This window comes from Artibeus jamaicensis, unplaced genomic scaffold, assembly GCF_021234435.1.
Source record: "Artibeus jamaicensis isolate MK-2021 breed Jamaican fruit bat unplaced genomic scaffold, CSHL_Jam_final contig_3126, whole genome shotgun sequence".
Taxonomy (NCBI): domain Eukaryota; kingdom Metazoa; phylum Chordata; class Mammalia; order Chiroptera; family Phyllostomidae; genus Artibeus; species Artibeus jamaicensis.
In genome coordinates, this window is record NW_026521723.1 from 9,549,373 (window position 1) to 9,567,156 (window position 17,784).

The 17,784-nt window shown below is 39.6% G+C and overlaps 1 protein-coding gene across 15 annotated transcripts in view; it reads left to right on the plus strand.

Annotated features, from left to right (window-relative positions):
* PHLDB2 (pleckstrin homology like domain family B member 2) overlaps nucleotides 1-17,784 on the plus strand; it is a 235,000-nt gene that overhangs the window by 199,921 nt on the left and 17,295 nt on the right. For 11 of the 15 annotated variants that reach the window (XM_053663054.1, XM_053663056.1, XM_053663057.1 and 8 more), the window contains 4 exons: nucleotides 52-151; nucleotides 2,756-2,770; nucleotides 3,762-3,782; nucleotides 7,287-7,494. In XM_053663054.1, coding sequence (XP_053519029.1) covers nucleotides 52-151; nucleotides 2,756-2,770; nucleotides 3,762-3,782; nucleotides 7,287-7,494 — 344 coding nt within the window. The remainder of the gene's footprint in view (nucleotides 1-51; nucleotides 152-2,755; nucleotides 2,771-3,761; nucleotides 3,783-7,286; nucleotides 7,495-17,784) is intronic. The other 4 variants (XM_037144305.2, XM_037144309.2, XM_037144311.2 and 1 more) reach the window with 2 other exon arrangements.

A 17,784-nucleotide genomic window follows, 5' to 3' on the forward strand; every position in this document is an offset into this window, starting at 1 on the left:
TTGAGCTGCAGGTTGCTTCAAGTGTTTCTGCCCCGCCCCCCATTCTCACAGGCTCACTTGCCCCTGGGACAGAGCAACAGCTGTGGCAGTGTGCTCCCTCACTCGCTGGCGACCATGACCAAAGACTCTGAGTCTCGGAGGATGCTGAGAGGTATGTAGCTTTAAAAGCAAATGTGATGTCTTTTGTTAAGCACTAGAATTTTTCAGAGGCAGAGGAAAGGAGGACAAGGTTGAGGCTCATTGGAAAGGGCATCAAGGAAAGTCCTCAATTTTACTCTTAACCTGTCCCCTTTGTGAGAGGGGTGTACTGGATGGGACAAACATAAGTTTGTGGTTGTGAGCATGCAAAACACAGAGTTTATCCTTGTATTATTATTTAGTAATTATTATTTCCCATATGAACAACTATAAACCTATTGTTGCCCCTACCCTATATATAGACATATATTGTTCAAGTGGTACAAAGGTAACTTTTCCTATATATGCCTATGACTGGTATGCATAAATTTAATAGTATTCTCAAACCAGAAAGGCCTCTAGAGAATTACTAACTTCTCCATTTTATAGAAAAAAAGAAAAGAATGACCGTTGAGATCCTAAGTCACTCACCTGGTTGGTGGCTGAGTCACTGTGTTGACCCATGTGCTACAGATTCATTGAGCTGACACAGTAAATAGAGCACTAGTGGCCCAGGACAGAAATCTCTTGGGACTTTTAATGTAGTTTGAACCTTTATTCTCTGTGGTTGTTGTGTTTCAGGTAGATTTTGATTCTCAGCATATTTCGTTTCTTTGTAAAAGTACATTGCACGCGTTTGTAATGAGGTTCTCAAATAGTCTTTGTGGGACGAGAAGAAAGTACTGCAATGCAGTTCCCACTGTGAGATTCTTGTTGAAAATATAGATTTATTGTGTTAACATGTTGTTTAGGTCAACAGCTTGTATTGGCCCTCGCTTTTGAACAGGTATGGTGCTAGAGACCAGGAATGCACATGAATGACATGACCCTTTCCCTTGAAATGCTCATAGTCTAGTGAGGGAGAAAGACACGTAACAGGTCATTTTAATGCAATGCGGCAAATGCAGTGATGGAGGCTGACAGAGTGATGGGCATTCGGCCCTCAGATGTATTCATGTGCTAGTGGGATTGAAAGCCTTCCCTCCAAGAAGGCTGCCATTCAGTTCTGACTGGTCAGCCTTTCTGCCAATGGTATCAGGATAATCACTGATTTTTCTACCAGAAAAAAAACCCTAAAATACATATATAAATTCTCATGTTTATATATATGTATGTATATGTAATATGTATATTTATGTATATAACCCCCCTCTCTCTCTATATATATATATATATAAAACTTCAATGAGGTTTTTAGTATTCACTAGAAGTGTTTTAAGAGTTAATATAGGCAAAAAAGAGTTAACAGAGGCTATAGTAGTCATAAGAGAGGTTTGTAATGTGTGGTATGTTTATGTTAACATTTAAATACATTTGATTGAACTTCTCTTTTATTTTCTTTACCATAATTTATTAATGAGCTAAAACAGATCATATGACTTATAAATAATAAACATAAATGGCTCTCATTTTGGCTCTCATTTATCACTGTTCATTTGTGGGTCAAGTCTATTTTTTAATTGAAGCATTTTTCTGCAGTAGTTATAGACTTCTTTTTAAATGTGTTTTTCCCACTGGCTGAAGACATCAAAGCATGGACTGGCCCCAGTACCATACTTTGTGTTCAAAATACTTTCTTAAAATAGTAAGAAAAACTAGACCTTTATACTAACTGGGTAGATTTGTAAAAATCAAGAGCTGTTAATATCATTGTGTAAGATGACTCTTGTGAGAATATGGTAAAACGGAACAGATGTTTGATCTGTAGTTTTACAGTTTAATCTGTTTTCCCCTCAAACAATGGGAATTCACATGCTACATCCCCCCGGGGAAACTGAACTGGTCCTCTAAGATCACATTAGGGATGCGCCCTCTGTGACATCTGTTGTCTTTGATCATTTTGCCCTGGGTCTCCCCCGGTAGGCCTTCTGTGTGCCTGCAAGGCCGCAGCTCCAGCCCTTTCCTTCTGTAGCTCTAAAGTGGTGTTCCTTAAACAGTGTTTGTGGTGCTGGAGAGACGGCTTCTGAGGGAGGAGAGAACTACCGTGTGTATGTGGATCCAACTGGATGCGATGTGTCTCGTGAGGCCAGCCTGCCTCCCTTGGCCCCCCCACCCAGAGGGGGAGGGGTTGGGCTGCAGTTCTTGGGGCCACAGCAGACTGTGTAACTGGCCCATACCGGTGGCCCACCATGACCCGGAGGGTTGAATCATAATTCATTTAGAAGTGTTTCACTTGTTGCCTTCATTAAAACAGCAAGCACAAGTAAAATTCCATGGTTTCAAAAGAAATTGGATCTAGCATATACGTTTTCATGAACTCAAATTTAATAGTCATACCATTTTTGTTGACGTACACAATTAACTTAAATGAACTATTTTTTTGCTGCTTATTCATAATGGACACGTCAAGGACCATGGTGTAAGTAAGTATAAGCTTTCCTTCAGTCGGCATTGCTTGAATGGAATCGACAATGTGAATCACGCAGACGATCCCAGAAAGCGGAGTTGAAAACAGAGAGCCCAGGAACTGAGCTCTTAAAGTTGTAATGGTTATTGGCTTTTGTACAACTTTGAACTATTGCTTTGTAAGCTTTAGAATGAATGAAATCTTTGTCCTTTTGTCTTCCGTTTAATGCAGGAAAGTCCAAGAAAGGTATGACAACCTCCTTGTGTGGTGTCTTTGTTTCCAGCGCGTAGTGAAAGGTCATTGTTAAGTCATCTTTAAGAAATGGTCAGCTTTAAAGCTGTACAATTGGCAGACTTTTAGTGTAAGGATTATATTCCTTTTACACAATAGAGAAACAATGTTGCACGTTCACTGGGTGCAGCTGCTGTTCACTCACAGGCAGCTGCACGACCCTCTTTGTTTTGCTTTTTTGTGATGAGGTCAGACCGTGCAGGAAACATGAATACTCGGAATCTACCTAAAGAAAAGAGTGGGCCTTGTGGTGTAGATAGGCTAAGTGTAAAACAGGAAGTTACTCCTTTATAAAAGGCCAGGTACAATAAAGCAGGCTACCTGGGAGGATGGGAGGACTTAAAAGGTTCCTACTTAATCATGCCATTTAAGACTATATATATGACAGACTGGATGGAGCGTGAAGAACAGTTGAAATGGCTGGCCTGAATAAATAAGATGTTATTACCGTGGCTAGCTGGTAGAAATGTAGGCTGTTAGAGGACAGTTATGAAATTTGATGGAAGCTGCTTCAAATAATTGAATGGTATTTTATAAACCTTAGCTCTTAAAAACAGTGTGTTACTGTCTGCATGAAAAAGAAGAACTGTTTTATAGATATAATCTTGTTTTTCTTCTCCCTGTTTTCTGGTTGACCGGTGTGTGCAAAAGACTTTTTCCCCTTAACAAATCTTTTTTGACTGTGTGCATGTATCATAAGCTCATTTTTTTAACTTCTTGAATTCTTCTCTATAAACTCAGATTTAATCTAAAAATGTGCACATCTTGCCTTGTCAACCTGGTATCTATCGTTACTAACACCGCCAATGACTGCATGTTGGGAGTGTATATTTTTCCCGTCCCCCCAATCATCCTTTTTGATCTTGTCTCTTCTTCCCTTTTCCTGTGATTCTCTTCACTTCTGACTTGTCCTGTCCTTCACCTTCCGGCTGTGGAACACGGTTAGGAAGAATGAATTTCCCAGCAGGTGAGCGATGAAAGGTTGAAATGCAAGAAATACTGACTGATTTTATCCTCTTAAGCCCAGCTTATACTTTTAAGTCATTTCATTTTCTATACTAAGGTCTAGATAGTAGTTGAAAGTGTATTCCACACATTCGGAAGATGCATATCTCACAATGGTCACCTCACACAGCACTTCTCAGGTCCCATTAGACAGAAGTCACAGAGACTGGCATTGAAGAGAGTAGCAGTAAGTGGACCTGGTACATGCAAAATACTAGCTCTTCTTGGGCAGCGAAGAGACTTGGTTTGTTTGGGTTCCTTGCATGTGTTATGCTTAGGAACTAGCCTCAGATATTATCAGGTCTCCCTGTGTAAACCTTGTAAGATACCCTTTCAATTAGTTGTTTCTGTCTGGATAGGGAGGATCTGAAGCATGTACAAGACCCTTTTTATTGTGCTTTTCAGTTGCTGTCCACAGCTGAATGTTATTCTTGCTGCATAACTTAAAAGCAACACAAGCAGTCTCAGAGGCTGGGAAAATATCATATTTCCCAATCCACTGATTTTGTCCCCCCCCAACAGTAAATGCATTCCACTTTCTTATTTAGCCACCAATTCGTTTGCCGTTTGTAGATGGGAAATGAATTCATCAAGCGACTCTTCATTTCATGACATCCATATGCTAAATAAATGGGGATTCTGTGATGAACAGCACAGGTGTGCCTTGATAAAGCACACCTGTTCTGTGCTACTTCACTGCTCCAGAGCTTCTCCTGGGGCCTCCTACCAGGTACCTTCCTTCTCCTGCTCACCTATGGTGTGTCCTCCATCGAAAGTACCTAGACTTTTGAATGGCCAGGCCAGGGGCTGAATCCCCAAACCAGCCCTTTGGAATCCCACTTGTACAATTCCAGAGGAGAGCCCCATGCCCTTATTTGTAACTGAAGGGGCAACTTGTTTGGGGGGGAAAATTGTTCAGGAGGGAGGAGGTTAAGCCAGGTGACAGTTGAGTTCATTGTACTCAGTAAAGGGTTGCCAGTGGGAGAAATGCGAAGCTCCGTAAGGTAGAACATTTCCATATCACTTTGGATCCACAGGAAATAAAAACCCTGCATTGTGAAATGTTTGCTTATTAGCAGCAGGCTTGTTCATTTAAGCTGCCGTAAAAACTAAGGCTTATTTTACCACCGGAATGATGGAAGGGTCTCTGAGACGTAGAGCCAAACCGCAAGGAGTAGTGAGGGGCTGTGGGGAATCTATGCGCACACTCCTTAGTCCCGCACACCGTCACACTGCTCTTCCTCGTGCCCGCATCTCAGCATTCTGAGTCATTTTAATGTACTGTCTGCTCACCTGAGGTGGTAAGTTCATTTTCTTATTCTGTGATACTTAGAGGTGAGGGGGAGGAAATCCTGGAAGATCCGAGGAGCAGGGCGTGCATTGTTTTAAGGAGAAATAGACTTACCTTCTTCCCTGCTTTTCTAAGGAAGCATTAGTTGCCTTGGAGGGGGTGACTTTTGCCCATTACGGAAAACTGCAGATGAAGGGGAGGTAGTGGCAGGGCCCATGTCACTGCCAAGCGGATGACCCTTGTATGTTTTACATGACATGGTTGTCTTTTCGGGATTTAGTTTTTATACGAACACAAAGAAACGTCATCCATGCAGTTGGTGACAATGTGGAAGTTTTCTTTGCTAATAAACCTGTTTTGAAAGTGTAAGGCAAGATAACATTTATGATCTTTTTGAATCATTTCTGGTGGGTTTTTTTGTCCCCCTCCTTTTCATTATGAATAATTGGAAACAATTTCAAAGGAGCAGTCAGTAATTCAAAAAGTTCAAATATCAAAGGTAAATAATTGAGTAGTGAATTAGTTTGCCTTTGTTTTTCCTAATAAAAGCACACGATCCATGCGTATGTCCATACTGGCTTCATTTTATGCTTTATGCATTGATCACTGCAATTAATGATAATCTGCTTAATGTCTCCTGGAGTGCATCTTCCCTCAGCTAAGTGATATGTAGCTTTTACATATGTGCATGTGTCTGTGTTGGTATTTATAATTACACTTTGTATTAAGGAAACTTACTTTCCCAAAAGATGTCTTAATCTGAACTCACATATTTTCACTTAGCTAAAACTGCTTCAGATACTAATGCATGAAAACTCCTCATAGAACTAGAATCACTTCACAGTAACTTTGGTGGTATGATGCTTTGCATCATGGATGTGGCTTCTGGTTTTGATCAGAAATGTTTAACCCACAGCACAGGAAACTGTCTGGAATCACTCACCTTCTCTCACCCTCTTGCCTGCGTTTTGGTCATTTCATGGCCAATTAAAAGCCTCACTGAAAGATGGGCAGAGAGCACAAGAAAAGAAGCAAAATTCAAATGGCCCAATTGTAAACTTTTAGTTAGACAGTCAGTTTACTCAGGGAGAAAGAGATGATGCAAACTACAGTCCTGGCTAGCACAAATCTTTTAAATGAAGTGAAGAATTTGTTTATCAGTATGTTCCCTGCTTCCTGAGTGTATGAAATACAGGGAACTGAAAGGAAAAAAATAGCTTGACTCACAATGCCCAAAATCAGCTACCTGAGAGAAAGCCATAGCAATAACCAATGACCTAATGTGCAGCGGACCGAGTACCAGGGTAAGAAAAACACCCCTTAGTAATGGCACTTTTGCTGCCATTGTATTTTAACAGTTCCTACAGTGTCATGCAGTTGATATCATCAACTAGCAAAGGGCTGACAGTTAAGTGGAAAAAGAAGACATCTGTATAAGCAGGTCCTCGGGTAATGTCTTGTGGTTATAACATTGGTGAGATGCCGTAGAAACGTAACTTGTTTACGTCAGTTAGCCTTTGGTAAAAACTGGTTTTCTTATGCTCATTTCACCACAGTTCCAAGAACCTGCCGATGATGTTAGGACTTACTGTGTATACAGTAATTAGGAGTACAGTCATTGAAAGAATTATTGCCTCTGAATGTTTTAAGTAAGTTTTTTGGCAGATAAGGAAATTGAAAAAAAAGGATGAGAAAAATGTGCAGTTTGGCTCTTACCCAGATCACAAGTGTTAGTGATGATGAGTGAGTGACAAGTTCCTCAAATCCCTACCCCGAGGTGATCCCCTTGCTCCTTCTGGCCTGACCTAGGAGGCCTTTTGCCTGGACTTGAACCCAGCGATTTGGGGAGGAACTAGGGCCTGCACTTGAGTTTCTGTTTTGGTTTTCCTCTGTCTCTGTGTGTGCTGGCGCGTCGCTCCGCATTGTGCAGAGCTGTGGGCCTGGTACAGGAAAGTGTCAACTGATCTGCTGGCAAAAGAAGATCACTCGCGAGAGCACTTTGAAATTCTTGCTTGCACCGAGCATGATGCTGTTTCTTTGATCTTCTTGGCTTCAAAACAAACTAGACCAAGGGCCAAGTTTCATAGGCAGATGTTTTGGGTTGCTGGTTTGAGTCTTATAAGATCTAACACTGAAAAATGAGGCAGAGTAACTTATTTATGGCTCTTTCCTTAGGGTATAATCACCAACAGATGAGTGAAGGACAAAGGCAGAAATCTTCCGAATTTTACAACCGCACAGCGTCGGAATCAAATGTCTACTTGAACAGTTTCCACTACCCAGATCACGGCTACAAGGACCAGGCCTTCGATACTCTGAGCCTAGACAGCTCTGATAGCATGGAGACCAGCATCTCTGCTTGCTCTCCTGACAATATTTCCAGGTAAGATTTATGTGTAGGTAAGGTTTCTGGTTTTGAGAAGTACCTGCTGGTTTCAGAAAGTAAGGACATCAATTTGGGTAATGTACGTGTACATGGACAAGCCCAGATTTCTGTGCATAAAGAGTTTGTAGTGCAGAAGAAGGCTGGGTGTGATGGTGGCCTTTCAAATAATTGCTTTGTACCCTGTGTGACTTAGCTAGTCAGGCGCCATATAATTCACCTTTCTCCTTTATTACATTAGAGTGTACACGCATACTGTGCTTTGAACTCGTTTTGCTTCTGTCAGTTGACTCCTAGCTTCATTAGGACCATTTTTAAAAATTTTTTTAAAGATTTTATTTATCTTTTAGACAGAGGGGGAGGGAAGAAAGGGAGAGAAACATCAATGTCTGGTTGCCCCTCATGTGTCCCCAACTGGGGACCTGGCCTGCAACCCAGGCATGTGCCCTGACTGGGAATTGAACTGGCAACCCTTTGGTTTGCAGGCCCGTGCTCAATCCACTGAGTTACACCAGCCAGGTGAAGGATCATTTTTGATTAAATGAAAAATAATTTCGCCCTGACTTGTGTGGCTCAGTTCGCTGGGTGTCGTCTGCAAAGTGAAAGGTCATGGGTTTAATTCTTGCTCAGGGCACAGGGTCCGTGTCTGGGTTGTGGGTTCAGTCCCTGAGAAGCAACCGATCCATGTCTCCCTCTCACATCAATGCCTCTCTCACTCCTCTCCCCCTCTCTAAAAATAAATAAAATAAAAAATCTTTTTTTTAAAATTTCCAACAACAGAGTATGAACTTTGAAGGATTTCTTACCCTTGTATTTCATTAAAAGGGAGGCTTTACCTGTTCTGCATATTAAAATTTTTGTAAGCATTTAACCATTGACATTTGTTTTCCTACTTTGAGACAAGCAAAGATGTTTTATGGAATTATGGCTAAACGCACACCTAAAACATAGATCTAGTCACGGTACCCGCTTCTCTTCAAAAGCTTTGATGACATTTGAATACAGTCAGACCCCAGAACGTGGCAGTCTAGATTCAGCCAAACTCCCCAGTCATTCTCTCCTCCTGGTACCTCTTGCAGAACTTCTTATTAATTGACAAGGTGAAGGCTTCTCAGGTTTTTGTGCCTTTGACCGTATGGGTCCTCGTCCTGGAATTGTATAGTTTGTTTATTCATTCCTTTATAGGCCCCTTCATTCCGCAAACACACACAGATTGCTGTACAGTCAGTGGTGGGCTGGAGTCGGCTCACACTGGCTGGCACGTGTGAAATGTGCACTTTCTCCCCTGACTCTGTGGTCAGCGATGTCATGTCAGTAGTATGAGATCAGCCATGGTGAGAGTGTATTTCACCCATTAATCAACAATTGCCATGCATCAGGGGTTTTTGTTTTTCTCCAGAGAACTGGTTTACCAGCACACCACTGTCTGTGGTTGGTTCATGTTTTCATGTGTTAATCACTCAACCTGTACTTACTGAGCACGGATCTTGCCTGGCGTTGCAAAATATCTACTCCATTCCCATTGCCCCGTCCCATCTAAACCTGGGGAAATTCTCCTCATCCTTCAAGTTCAAACTTAAGTTGTAAACTCACGGAAATTTTTTCCTTCATGGCTTTCTCTTCTGTGTTTTCATTGCACTAGATAATTTTTTTCTATTATATCACTGATCTCATTGCAGTATAAGGTGTTTTCTTCAGTAATTAATTGGTGAATTCCTCGACTTCAAGGGAGATGTCTAATCATCTTTCATTTTCCACACCCAGTAGAGATATTGACAGATATTGAATACCCAGTAAGTATTCAATAACTGTTGGCTTACCCTGGCTGGTGTGGCTCAGTAGACTGAGTGCCAGCCTGGGAACCAAAGGGTCACTGGTTTGATTCCCAGTCACAACACATGCCTGGATTGTGGGCCAGGTCCCTGTTTGGGGGTGTGCGAGAGGCAACCACACAGTGATCTTTCTCTCTGTCTTTTTCTCCCTCCCACCCCCCTCTGTCTAAAAATAAATAAATAAAATCTTTTTTAAAAGTTCCATACTTTAAAATAAATAAATAAGTGTTGGCTAAATAAATGCCTCAGGATATAGTAAGATGAACATATTTTTAATTTTGATATTTATCAGTTTGGATTATTTAATTGGCTGAGAACCATGTTGATTTTAAACCCTCTAAAATATCCAATATTCAGTCAATGTCAGTTGGTCACTTGTGTGTCTCAAAAGAAAATGTCTGGTTGGATAATTGCCGTCAAACTTTCCTATGTTGGAACGAGGCCTCCGGCTGGGAGACCTGCGCTGCTCCGCACGAGTCTCCGACCTCTCTCGGCCCGACTGTTACTCTGTGAAATGGAGGGATTCTTTTTTGAAAATAAAGGGGTGTTGGATTTTTAAATATCTTGATAGAACATTTCTATTATCTAAATGTAATTTCTTTTCTTACAAAGGTCTCAATAATTATCCCCCCACCCTGCAAAAAAATAAAATTAAAAAGGGTAACAGAGTGGATTGAGCATGGGCCTGTGAACCAAAGTATCAAGGTTCGATTCCCAGTCAGGGCACATGCCTGGCTTGCAGGCCAGTTCCCAGCAGGGGGCACATGAGAGGCAACCACACATCGATGTTTCTCTCCCTCTCTCCTTCCCTTCCCCTCTAAAGATAAATAAATAAAATCTTTAAAAAAATAAGAGTGACAGAGGCAGAGGGAAAGTAACATTAGCAAGTTATACTTAGCTTTTGGGTTAGTTTTAGTTAGTATTTCTTTAATGAAAAGAATATGAGAGACTCAAATGTAACCAGCCATTAGAGCCAGGAAATCTGGGAGGAGGGGAAAAAGAAAAGGATAGATACTACCTTCTGTGGTAAGTACAGTACAGTGTATTTTAATTCAGGCATTAACGGGTGAAATGTTAATATTACTGGATATATTCCATTGAAGTTCCTGGAAAAAAACACAAAGCAACCATACAACTGTAGTTTTGCTTGTCACATGGAAATGACCAAAATTTAAGGAGGGAGTTATGTAATAATAATAATAATGAATAAAGATGCTATTTTTGCTGCCATCATTAGTTAATGTAAGAAGCGTTAGTATTTCACTTTATTCCATATTAGGAGATGCAGCATCTCACGAATAAAAAATGTAACATGACCATTGGGAGAAGACACTTGGGTGTGTGGAACAGTTGGGCACCCAACCGTCTGTCACCCACCAGGTGCTCAGGTGGTGCCTGCTGTCCCGCCGAGGCCGCTGGGGACACGCCAGTGGGCCTGCAGCTAAGGTTCTCAGGACAGAAATCCTAGAACTTTGAGTAGTTATTCATCAATGATCGGTGTCCAATGTAAACTGACCAATTTGGTATGGTATTTTTGAATAACAGGACACAAACAAAAGTCAGAAACTCAGCAACTGTTACATAATGATGATGGGGGGATAAAAGTTGGATGCTAACAGAGAGACTGCAAAATGCAGCAATTTAGTTTTCCAGCGTAGTTATCGCAGATGGACCTCCCTCATGTCTTTGGCACTTTTGTACTTAGTTGTTATTTTGAAAACATCAAACTACTGTCCCGTCTTTCCTAATAATCGTGAATATGTTATAACAATATTCCCGTGGTGAACTCTTGATAGCTTGACCTTTTTCATTCCTTTTTCTTTTTGAGCCATTTTAACAAATAAATACACTCTAAGGTTTTTCCTGTCTTAATGGCTTTTCTTCCGTTTCTCGCGCCCCACTTCTTTTCCAAAGTTAAAAGTTCATGTGCATCTTCCCAAATCCTCACTCCTCACACTCCATCTCTCACATTTAATGCTGGTAAACAAGAACAGTGCAGCAGTGACTACTGGAAATGACCTAGACAGGGGCCGCTTTGATTATATTGACCAAGCCTTAGAAGTTCAGATCTGAACACTTAATTACAGTGCCTGGCAAAAATTTAATTTATTTTTAGTTGCTCATTCAGTTGCTTTTTCTTAGAATGCTGTCTAAGGGCAGGAAATAAGAATGTTTCCATTGAACATGCTACATTTAGAAAGCAGCATTATTGGGGTGGTCACTCTTGGCAGGTATGATAGTTAGATGTGGCCACAGTCACTTCACACAGAACTTGTTAGGGTGGTCGGTGACTTGGGCTTTGAAGGAATTCACAAAGAGAATAAAGTATAGACAGTAAAGACTTTATTCACTCTCCAAGAAAGGAGAGGGGCATGGTGTGCAGAGATACACCAACATTGATGGGTGGGGTCTTTGAGCTTTTATTGAATTATGATTGGATTATAAAAGGGGGGTTGCTGTTGGGAGGCCCCAGGCTGTTGGGGGCATCATAATTGAAGGCTGCAGTTTGTTCCAATGTTATCTTCTGCCTGTGGCTGTAGGGCGCGGTTAGTCACCTTCAGTTCTTGCTTTCCAGTGATTTCCAGTCCTGGGGACAAGCTCAGAGGAGTAAAATGGCAGTTGTGTTCAACAAGGTCACATGTCTGCTCAGCAAATGGTGCCATGATAGCAGATGGGGCTGGCTTTCCCCTTTCAGAGCTGACCTGGTGGTGCTAGCAATTGTGGATAACCAATCACCACAGTCAGAAACTACTAACAGCATTTATTTAACTTTGCTGTCAGATCCTAAGAAGTTCAAAAACTTGAAGCCAAAGTAAAAGATGCCTGTTAATGGTCTAATATAAAAAAAGGAAAAGAGAAAAGCAAGCATTTCTCCTCTGTGCCACCATGTACATTTAAAAAATTGCATGCTACCCTAAAATAAACTTATATCCATAATTGTGATGGAAAATAAATGGTAAATATCAGGTAAGTGGAGTAATAGGAACTAATGTTTGGAATGTTCATTATGACAGCACATTATTATTTTTTTTATTTTATTGTATTTTTTCCATCACCATTTAGCTTCTGTATACCCTCCTCCTCGTGAACATAGGTGCTTATGTTCTTTTGAATTCATGTTTTGGGTTTCTTCAGATATATTCACAACAGTGGTATTGTTGGATCAAGAGGTAGATCCATTTTTAATTTAATGAGGTATCTCCATACTGCTTTCCACAGTGGCTGCACCAGTCTGCATTCCCACCAACAGTGCAAACGGGTTCCCCTTTCTCCACATCCTTGCTGTTTGTTGATTTATTGATGATGGCCATTCTGACTAGTGTGACGTAGTATCTCATTGTGGTTTTAATTTGCATTTCTCTAATGATTAGTGACATTGAGCATCTTTTCATATGTCTACTGGCCATCTGTATGTCCTCTTTAGAGAAGTGTCTATTCAGGTCCTTTGCCCATTTTTTAATAGGCTTGTTTATTTTTTTGGTGTTGAGTTTTCTAAGTACTTTCTAAATTTTTGACATTAATCCCTTATCAGATGTACTGGTGAATATGGTCTCCCATTCTGTGGGTTGTCTTTTTATTTTGTTGATGATTTTCTGTGCTGTGCAAAAACTTTTTAGTTTGATGTAGTCCCATTTGTTTTATTTTTTTCTTTTGTTTCCCTTGCTTGCGGAGATATATCTGAGAAAATATTACTACAAGCAATGCCCAAAATGTTGCTGCCTATGTTTTCTTCTAGGATTTTATGGTTTAAGCTCTAACATTTAAGTCTTTAATCCATTTTGAATTTATTTTTGTGTGTGGTGTAAAAAGGTAGTCTAGTTTCATTGTTCTGCACATGTCTGCACGTGTCTGTCCAATTTTACCAACAGCATTTACTGAATAAACTGTCTTTAGCCCATTGTATGTGTTTGCTTCTTCTGTCAAATGTTAATTGGCTATAAAAGCATGGGTTTATTTCTGGGCTCTTTATACCATTCCATTGATCTATGTGTCTGTTTTTATGCAGTACCATGCTGTTTTGATTACTATGGCCATACAGTATAGTTTGATATCAGCTAGTGTGATTCCTCCAACATTGTTCCTATTTCTCAGTATTGCTGTTGCCATATGGGGCCATTTTTGGTTCCATATAAATTTTTGAAGTATTTGTTCTAGTTCTATGAAATACATCATTGGAACCTTGAGAGAACTTGCATTGAATCTACATTCAATTGCCCATACTACCCATTGCTTTGGGTAGTATGGACATTTTAATGATGTTAATTCTTCCTATCCATGAATACAGTGTGTGCTCCCACTTATTTGTATCTTCCTCAGTTTCTTTCTTCATTGTCTTATAATATTCCAAGCACAGTCTCTTATAACTTTTTTAGGTTTATTCCTAAGCATTTTGTTCTTTTTGAACCATTTGTAAGTGGGATTGTTTTCATAATTTTCATTTAATTTAGTTAATTATTGGCATATAAAAATGCAACTGATTTTGGATATTAATTTTGTATTCTGCTACTTTGCTGAATTTATTTATCAGCTCTAGTAGTTTCTTGGTAGAATCTTAGGGGTTCTCTATGTATAATATCATGTCACAGGCAAATAAAGACAGTTTTACTTCTTTCTTTCCCATTTGGATGCCTTTTATTTCTTCTTCTTGTTGGATTTCTGTGGCAAGAATTTCCAGTATTATGTTGAATAAGAGAGGTTAAAGCAGAAAACCGTGTCTTGTCCCCAGTCTTAAAGGGAAAGTTTGTAGTTTTTGCCTATTGAGTATAATGCTGGCAGTGGGTTTGTTATATACGGCCTTTATTGTATTTAGGTAGGTTCCTTCTGTTCTCACTTTCCTGAGAGTTTTTGTCATAAATGGGTGCTGGATTTTATTCAGTGCTTTTTCTGCATCTATTAATATGATCATGTGGTTTTAATCCTTCATTTTTAAATGTAGTGAATCACATTTATTGATTTGTGAATCTTATACCAACCTTGCATTCCGGGAATAAATCCCACTTGATCATGGTGTATGATCTTTTTGTTGCATTGCTGTATTTGGTTTGTTAATTTCTTTTTCAGGATTTTTCACATATATGTTCATCAGGGATATTGGCCTGTAATTTTCTTTGTTTATAGTATCTTTATCTGGTTTTGGAATTAGGATAATCCTGGTCTCATTAAAGAGCTTGGGAGCTTTACCTCCTCTTGAATGTTTAGAAATTGTTTTAGGAGAAATTCCAGCCAAGATGGAGGCATAGGCAGAAATACTTCACTTCCATGCACAACCAAGAAAAGGACAACAACTGATTTAAAAACAATAAACAGCCAGAGCTGGTATAATAGCAAACTTCATGAACCCTGACAACCAAGGAGTTAAAGAAACATTCATCTAGACTGGTGCCCCAAGACAAAGAAATGTGGCCCAAATGAAATAACAGATCAAAACTCCAGAAAAAGAACTAAGCAACAAGGAGATAGACAACCTATCTGATGCAGAGTTCAAAACACTGGTAATCAGGATGCTCACAGAATTGATTGAGCGCGGTTGCAAAATGAAGGAAGAAATGAAGGCTACACAAAGTGAAATAAAGCAAAATATACAGGGGACCAACAATGAAGGGAAGGAAACCGGGACTCAAATCAACCATTTAGAAAACAATGAAGAAATAAACATCCAACCAGAACAGAATGAATAAACAAGTATTCAGAAAAAAATGAGGAGAGGCTTAGGAACCTCTGGGACAACTTTAAGCACTCCAAGATCCAAATTATAGGGGTGCCAGAAGAAGAAGAACAACAGCAAGAAATTGAAAACTTATTTGAACAAATAATGAAGAAAACTTCCTCAATCTGGCGAAGGAAGTAGACTTCCAGGAAATCCAGGAAGCCCAGAGAATCCCAAAGAAATTGGATCCAAAGAAGCACACACCAAGGCACATCATAATCAAGTTACCCAAGATTAAAGATAAGGAGAGAATCTTAAAAGCAGCAAGAGGAAGGGAGACAGTTACCTACTGTCAGGAGGTGACAGCCTATAAGGGAGCCTAAAGGAGTGCCTATAAGACTGTCAGCTGATTTCTCAAAAGAAACCTTACAGGAAAGAAGGGGGTAGAAAGAAGTATTTGAAGTTATGGAAGGCCAGGAACTACACCCAAGATTACTCTCCCCACCAAAGCTATCATTTAGAATGGAAAGGCAGATGAAGTGCTTCCCAGATAAAGTTAAAGGAGTGTCCAGCCCTTATTATTTGAAATGTTAAAGCAATTTGTCTGAGAAATAGATCAAAAAACTATTAACAATGAAATGACAACAAACTCATAACTATCAAAACAGAAAAGCAAAGACTAAGCAAACAACCAGAACAGGAACAGAATCACAGAAATGGAGCACACGGACAATAATCAATGGGGAAAATTGGGGGGAAAAGTACAGGGAATAAGAAGCATAATTGGTAGACGTAAAGCAGAAGGGGCAGGTTAAGAATAGTGTATGAAATAGAGAAGTCAAAAAATTTATATGTACAACCCATGGACATGAACTTAAGGGGGCAATGCTGGAGGGTGGGGGGGGTGCAGGGTAGAGGGGGAATAAAAGGGAGAAAAATTGGGAGACTGTAATAGCATAATCAGTAAAATATACTTAAAAACAAAATAACATTTAACAAAATAAATTGTTTTAGAAGGAGAGGTGTTCTTCCCAGTATGTTTGGTAAAACTTAACTGTGAAGCCATTCTGTCCAGGGCTTTTGTTTGTTGGAAGTATTTTGACGACTTCTATTTCAGTAGTTGTGATCTGTCTATTCAGATTCTCTGATACTTCTTGATTAGTTTTAGAAAATTATATGTTTCTAGGAATTTATCTGTTATGTCCAGGTTGTCCAATGGGTTGGCATGTAGTTGCTCATAATATTTTCTTACAATCCTTTGTATTTCTTTGGTGTCAGTTGTTATTTCTCCTCCTTCATTTCTGATTTTATTTATGTGGGTCTTTTTTTTCCATGATGAGTGAAGTTAAAAGTTTGTCAATCTTGTTTATCTTTTAAAAGAATCAGCTCTTGGATTCATTGATTTTTCATATTTTTATAGACTCTCTGTCATTTAATTCTGCTCTGATCTTTATTATGTTATTCTTTCTACTCACTTTGGGCTTTGTTTGTTGTTCTTTTTCCAGGTCCTTTAAGTGCGAAGTTGGATTGGTGATTTGAGCTTTTTCGTGTTTATTGAGATAGGCCTGTAATGCTATAATAGTCCCTGTTAGGATTTTTTTTTTCCAGTGTTGCACAGATTTTGGATTGTTTTGTCTTTGTTCTCATTTGTTTCAAAGTATCTTTTGATTTCTTCCTTGATCTCGTTGTTGACCCATTCATTGTTGAATAACATGTTATTTAGCTTCCCTTTCTTTGCACATTTTTCAGTGTCCTTGTGATTGATTTCTAGTTTAATAGCATTATGGTCAGAGAAAACGCTTGATATGATTTCAATTTTCTTAAATTTATTGAGACTTGTTTTGTCATAACATGTGGTCTATCCTAGAAAACATTCCATGTGCACTTGAAATGTATGTATATTCTGCTGCTTTAGGGTGAAATGCTCTGAAGATATCAATTAAATCCATTTTATCTATTATGCTGTTTAGGGTTGTTGATTCCATGTTGAGTTTTCTGTCTGAAAAACCTATTCATACAAGACAGTAGGGTGTTAAAGTCCCCAATTATGACTGTATTCCTGTTAATCTTCCCTTTATGTCCATCAAGATTTGCTTCACATATTTAGGAGCTACTATATAGGGTATTAAAATGTTTACTAGGGTTATATCCTCTTGTTGGATTGTTCCCTTTATCATTATGTAGTGCCTTTCTTTGTCTCTTACTGTAGCCCTGGGGTTTTTTTCTAATGTTTTTATTGTTGTTCAATTACAGTTGTCCCCCTTTGTTCCCATTACTCTCCCCTGCCCTGCCTACCCCCACATTCAGTACCCCCCATCCATAGGTCTTTTATACATGTTCCTTGACTTAACCCTTCTCCTTCCTTCCCCCATTATCTCTTCAGCCCCCTCTGGTCACTTCAGTTTGTTTTTTATTTCCATGTCTCTGGTTATATTTTGCTTGCTTGTTTGTTTTGTTGATTAGCTTCCACTTATAGGTGAGATCATATGGTATTTGTCTTTCACTGCCTGGCTTATTTCATTTAGCATAATAATTTCCAGTTTCACCTATGCTGTTGCAAAGGGTAGGAGTTTTTCTTTCTTTCCACTGTGTAGTATTCTGTTGTTTAAATGTGTGGGGGGCAACTTTCCTCGCAAGTCCCCCTGTGTGCCAAGAATGAAAGTAATCATGACTGAGACATGATGTGATCTGCCTGGGGAGGAGGGGTGGCCAGTTTCTCAAGGGAGACAAAGGCCAGCAGCGGCCAGTTTCTCCAAGGAAAAAAAGGCCTCCAGCCCCATCCTCCAGAGCCTTTTATTGGGTTGTAATACA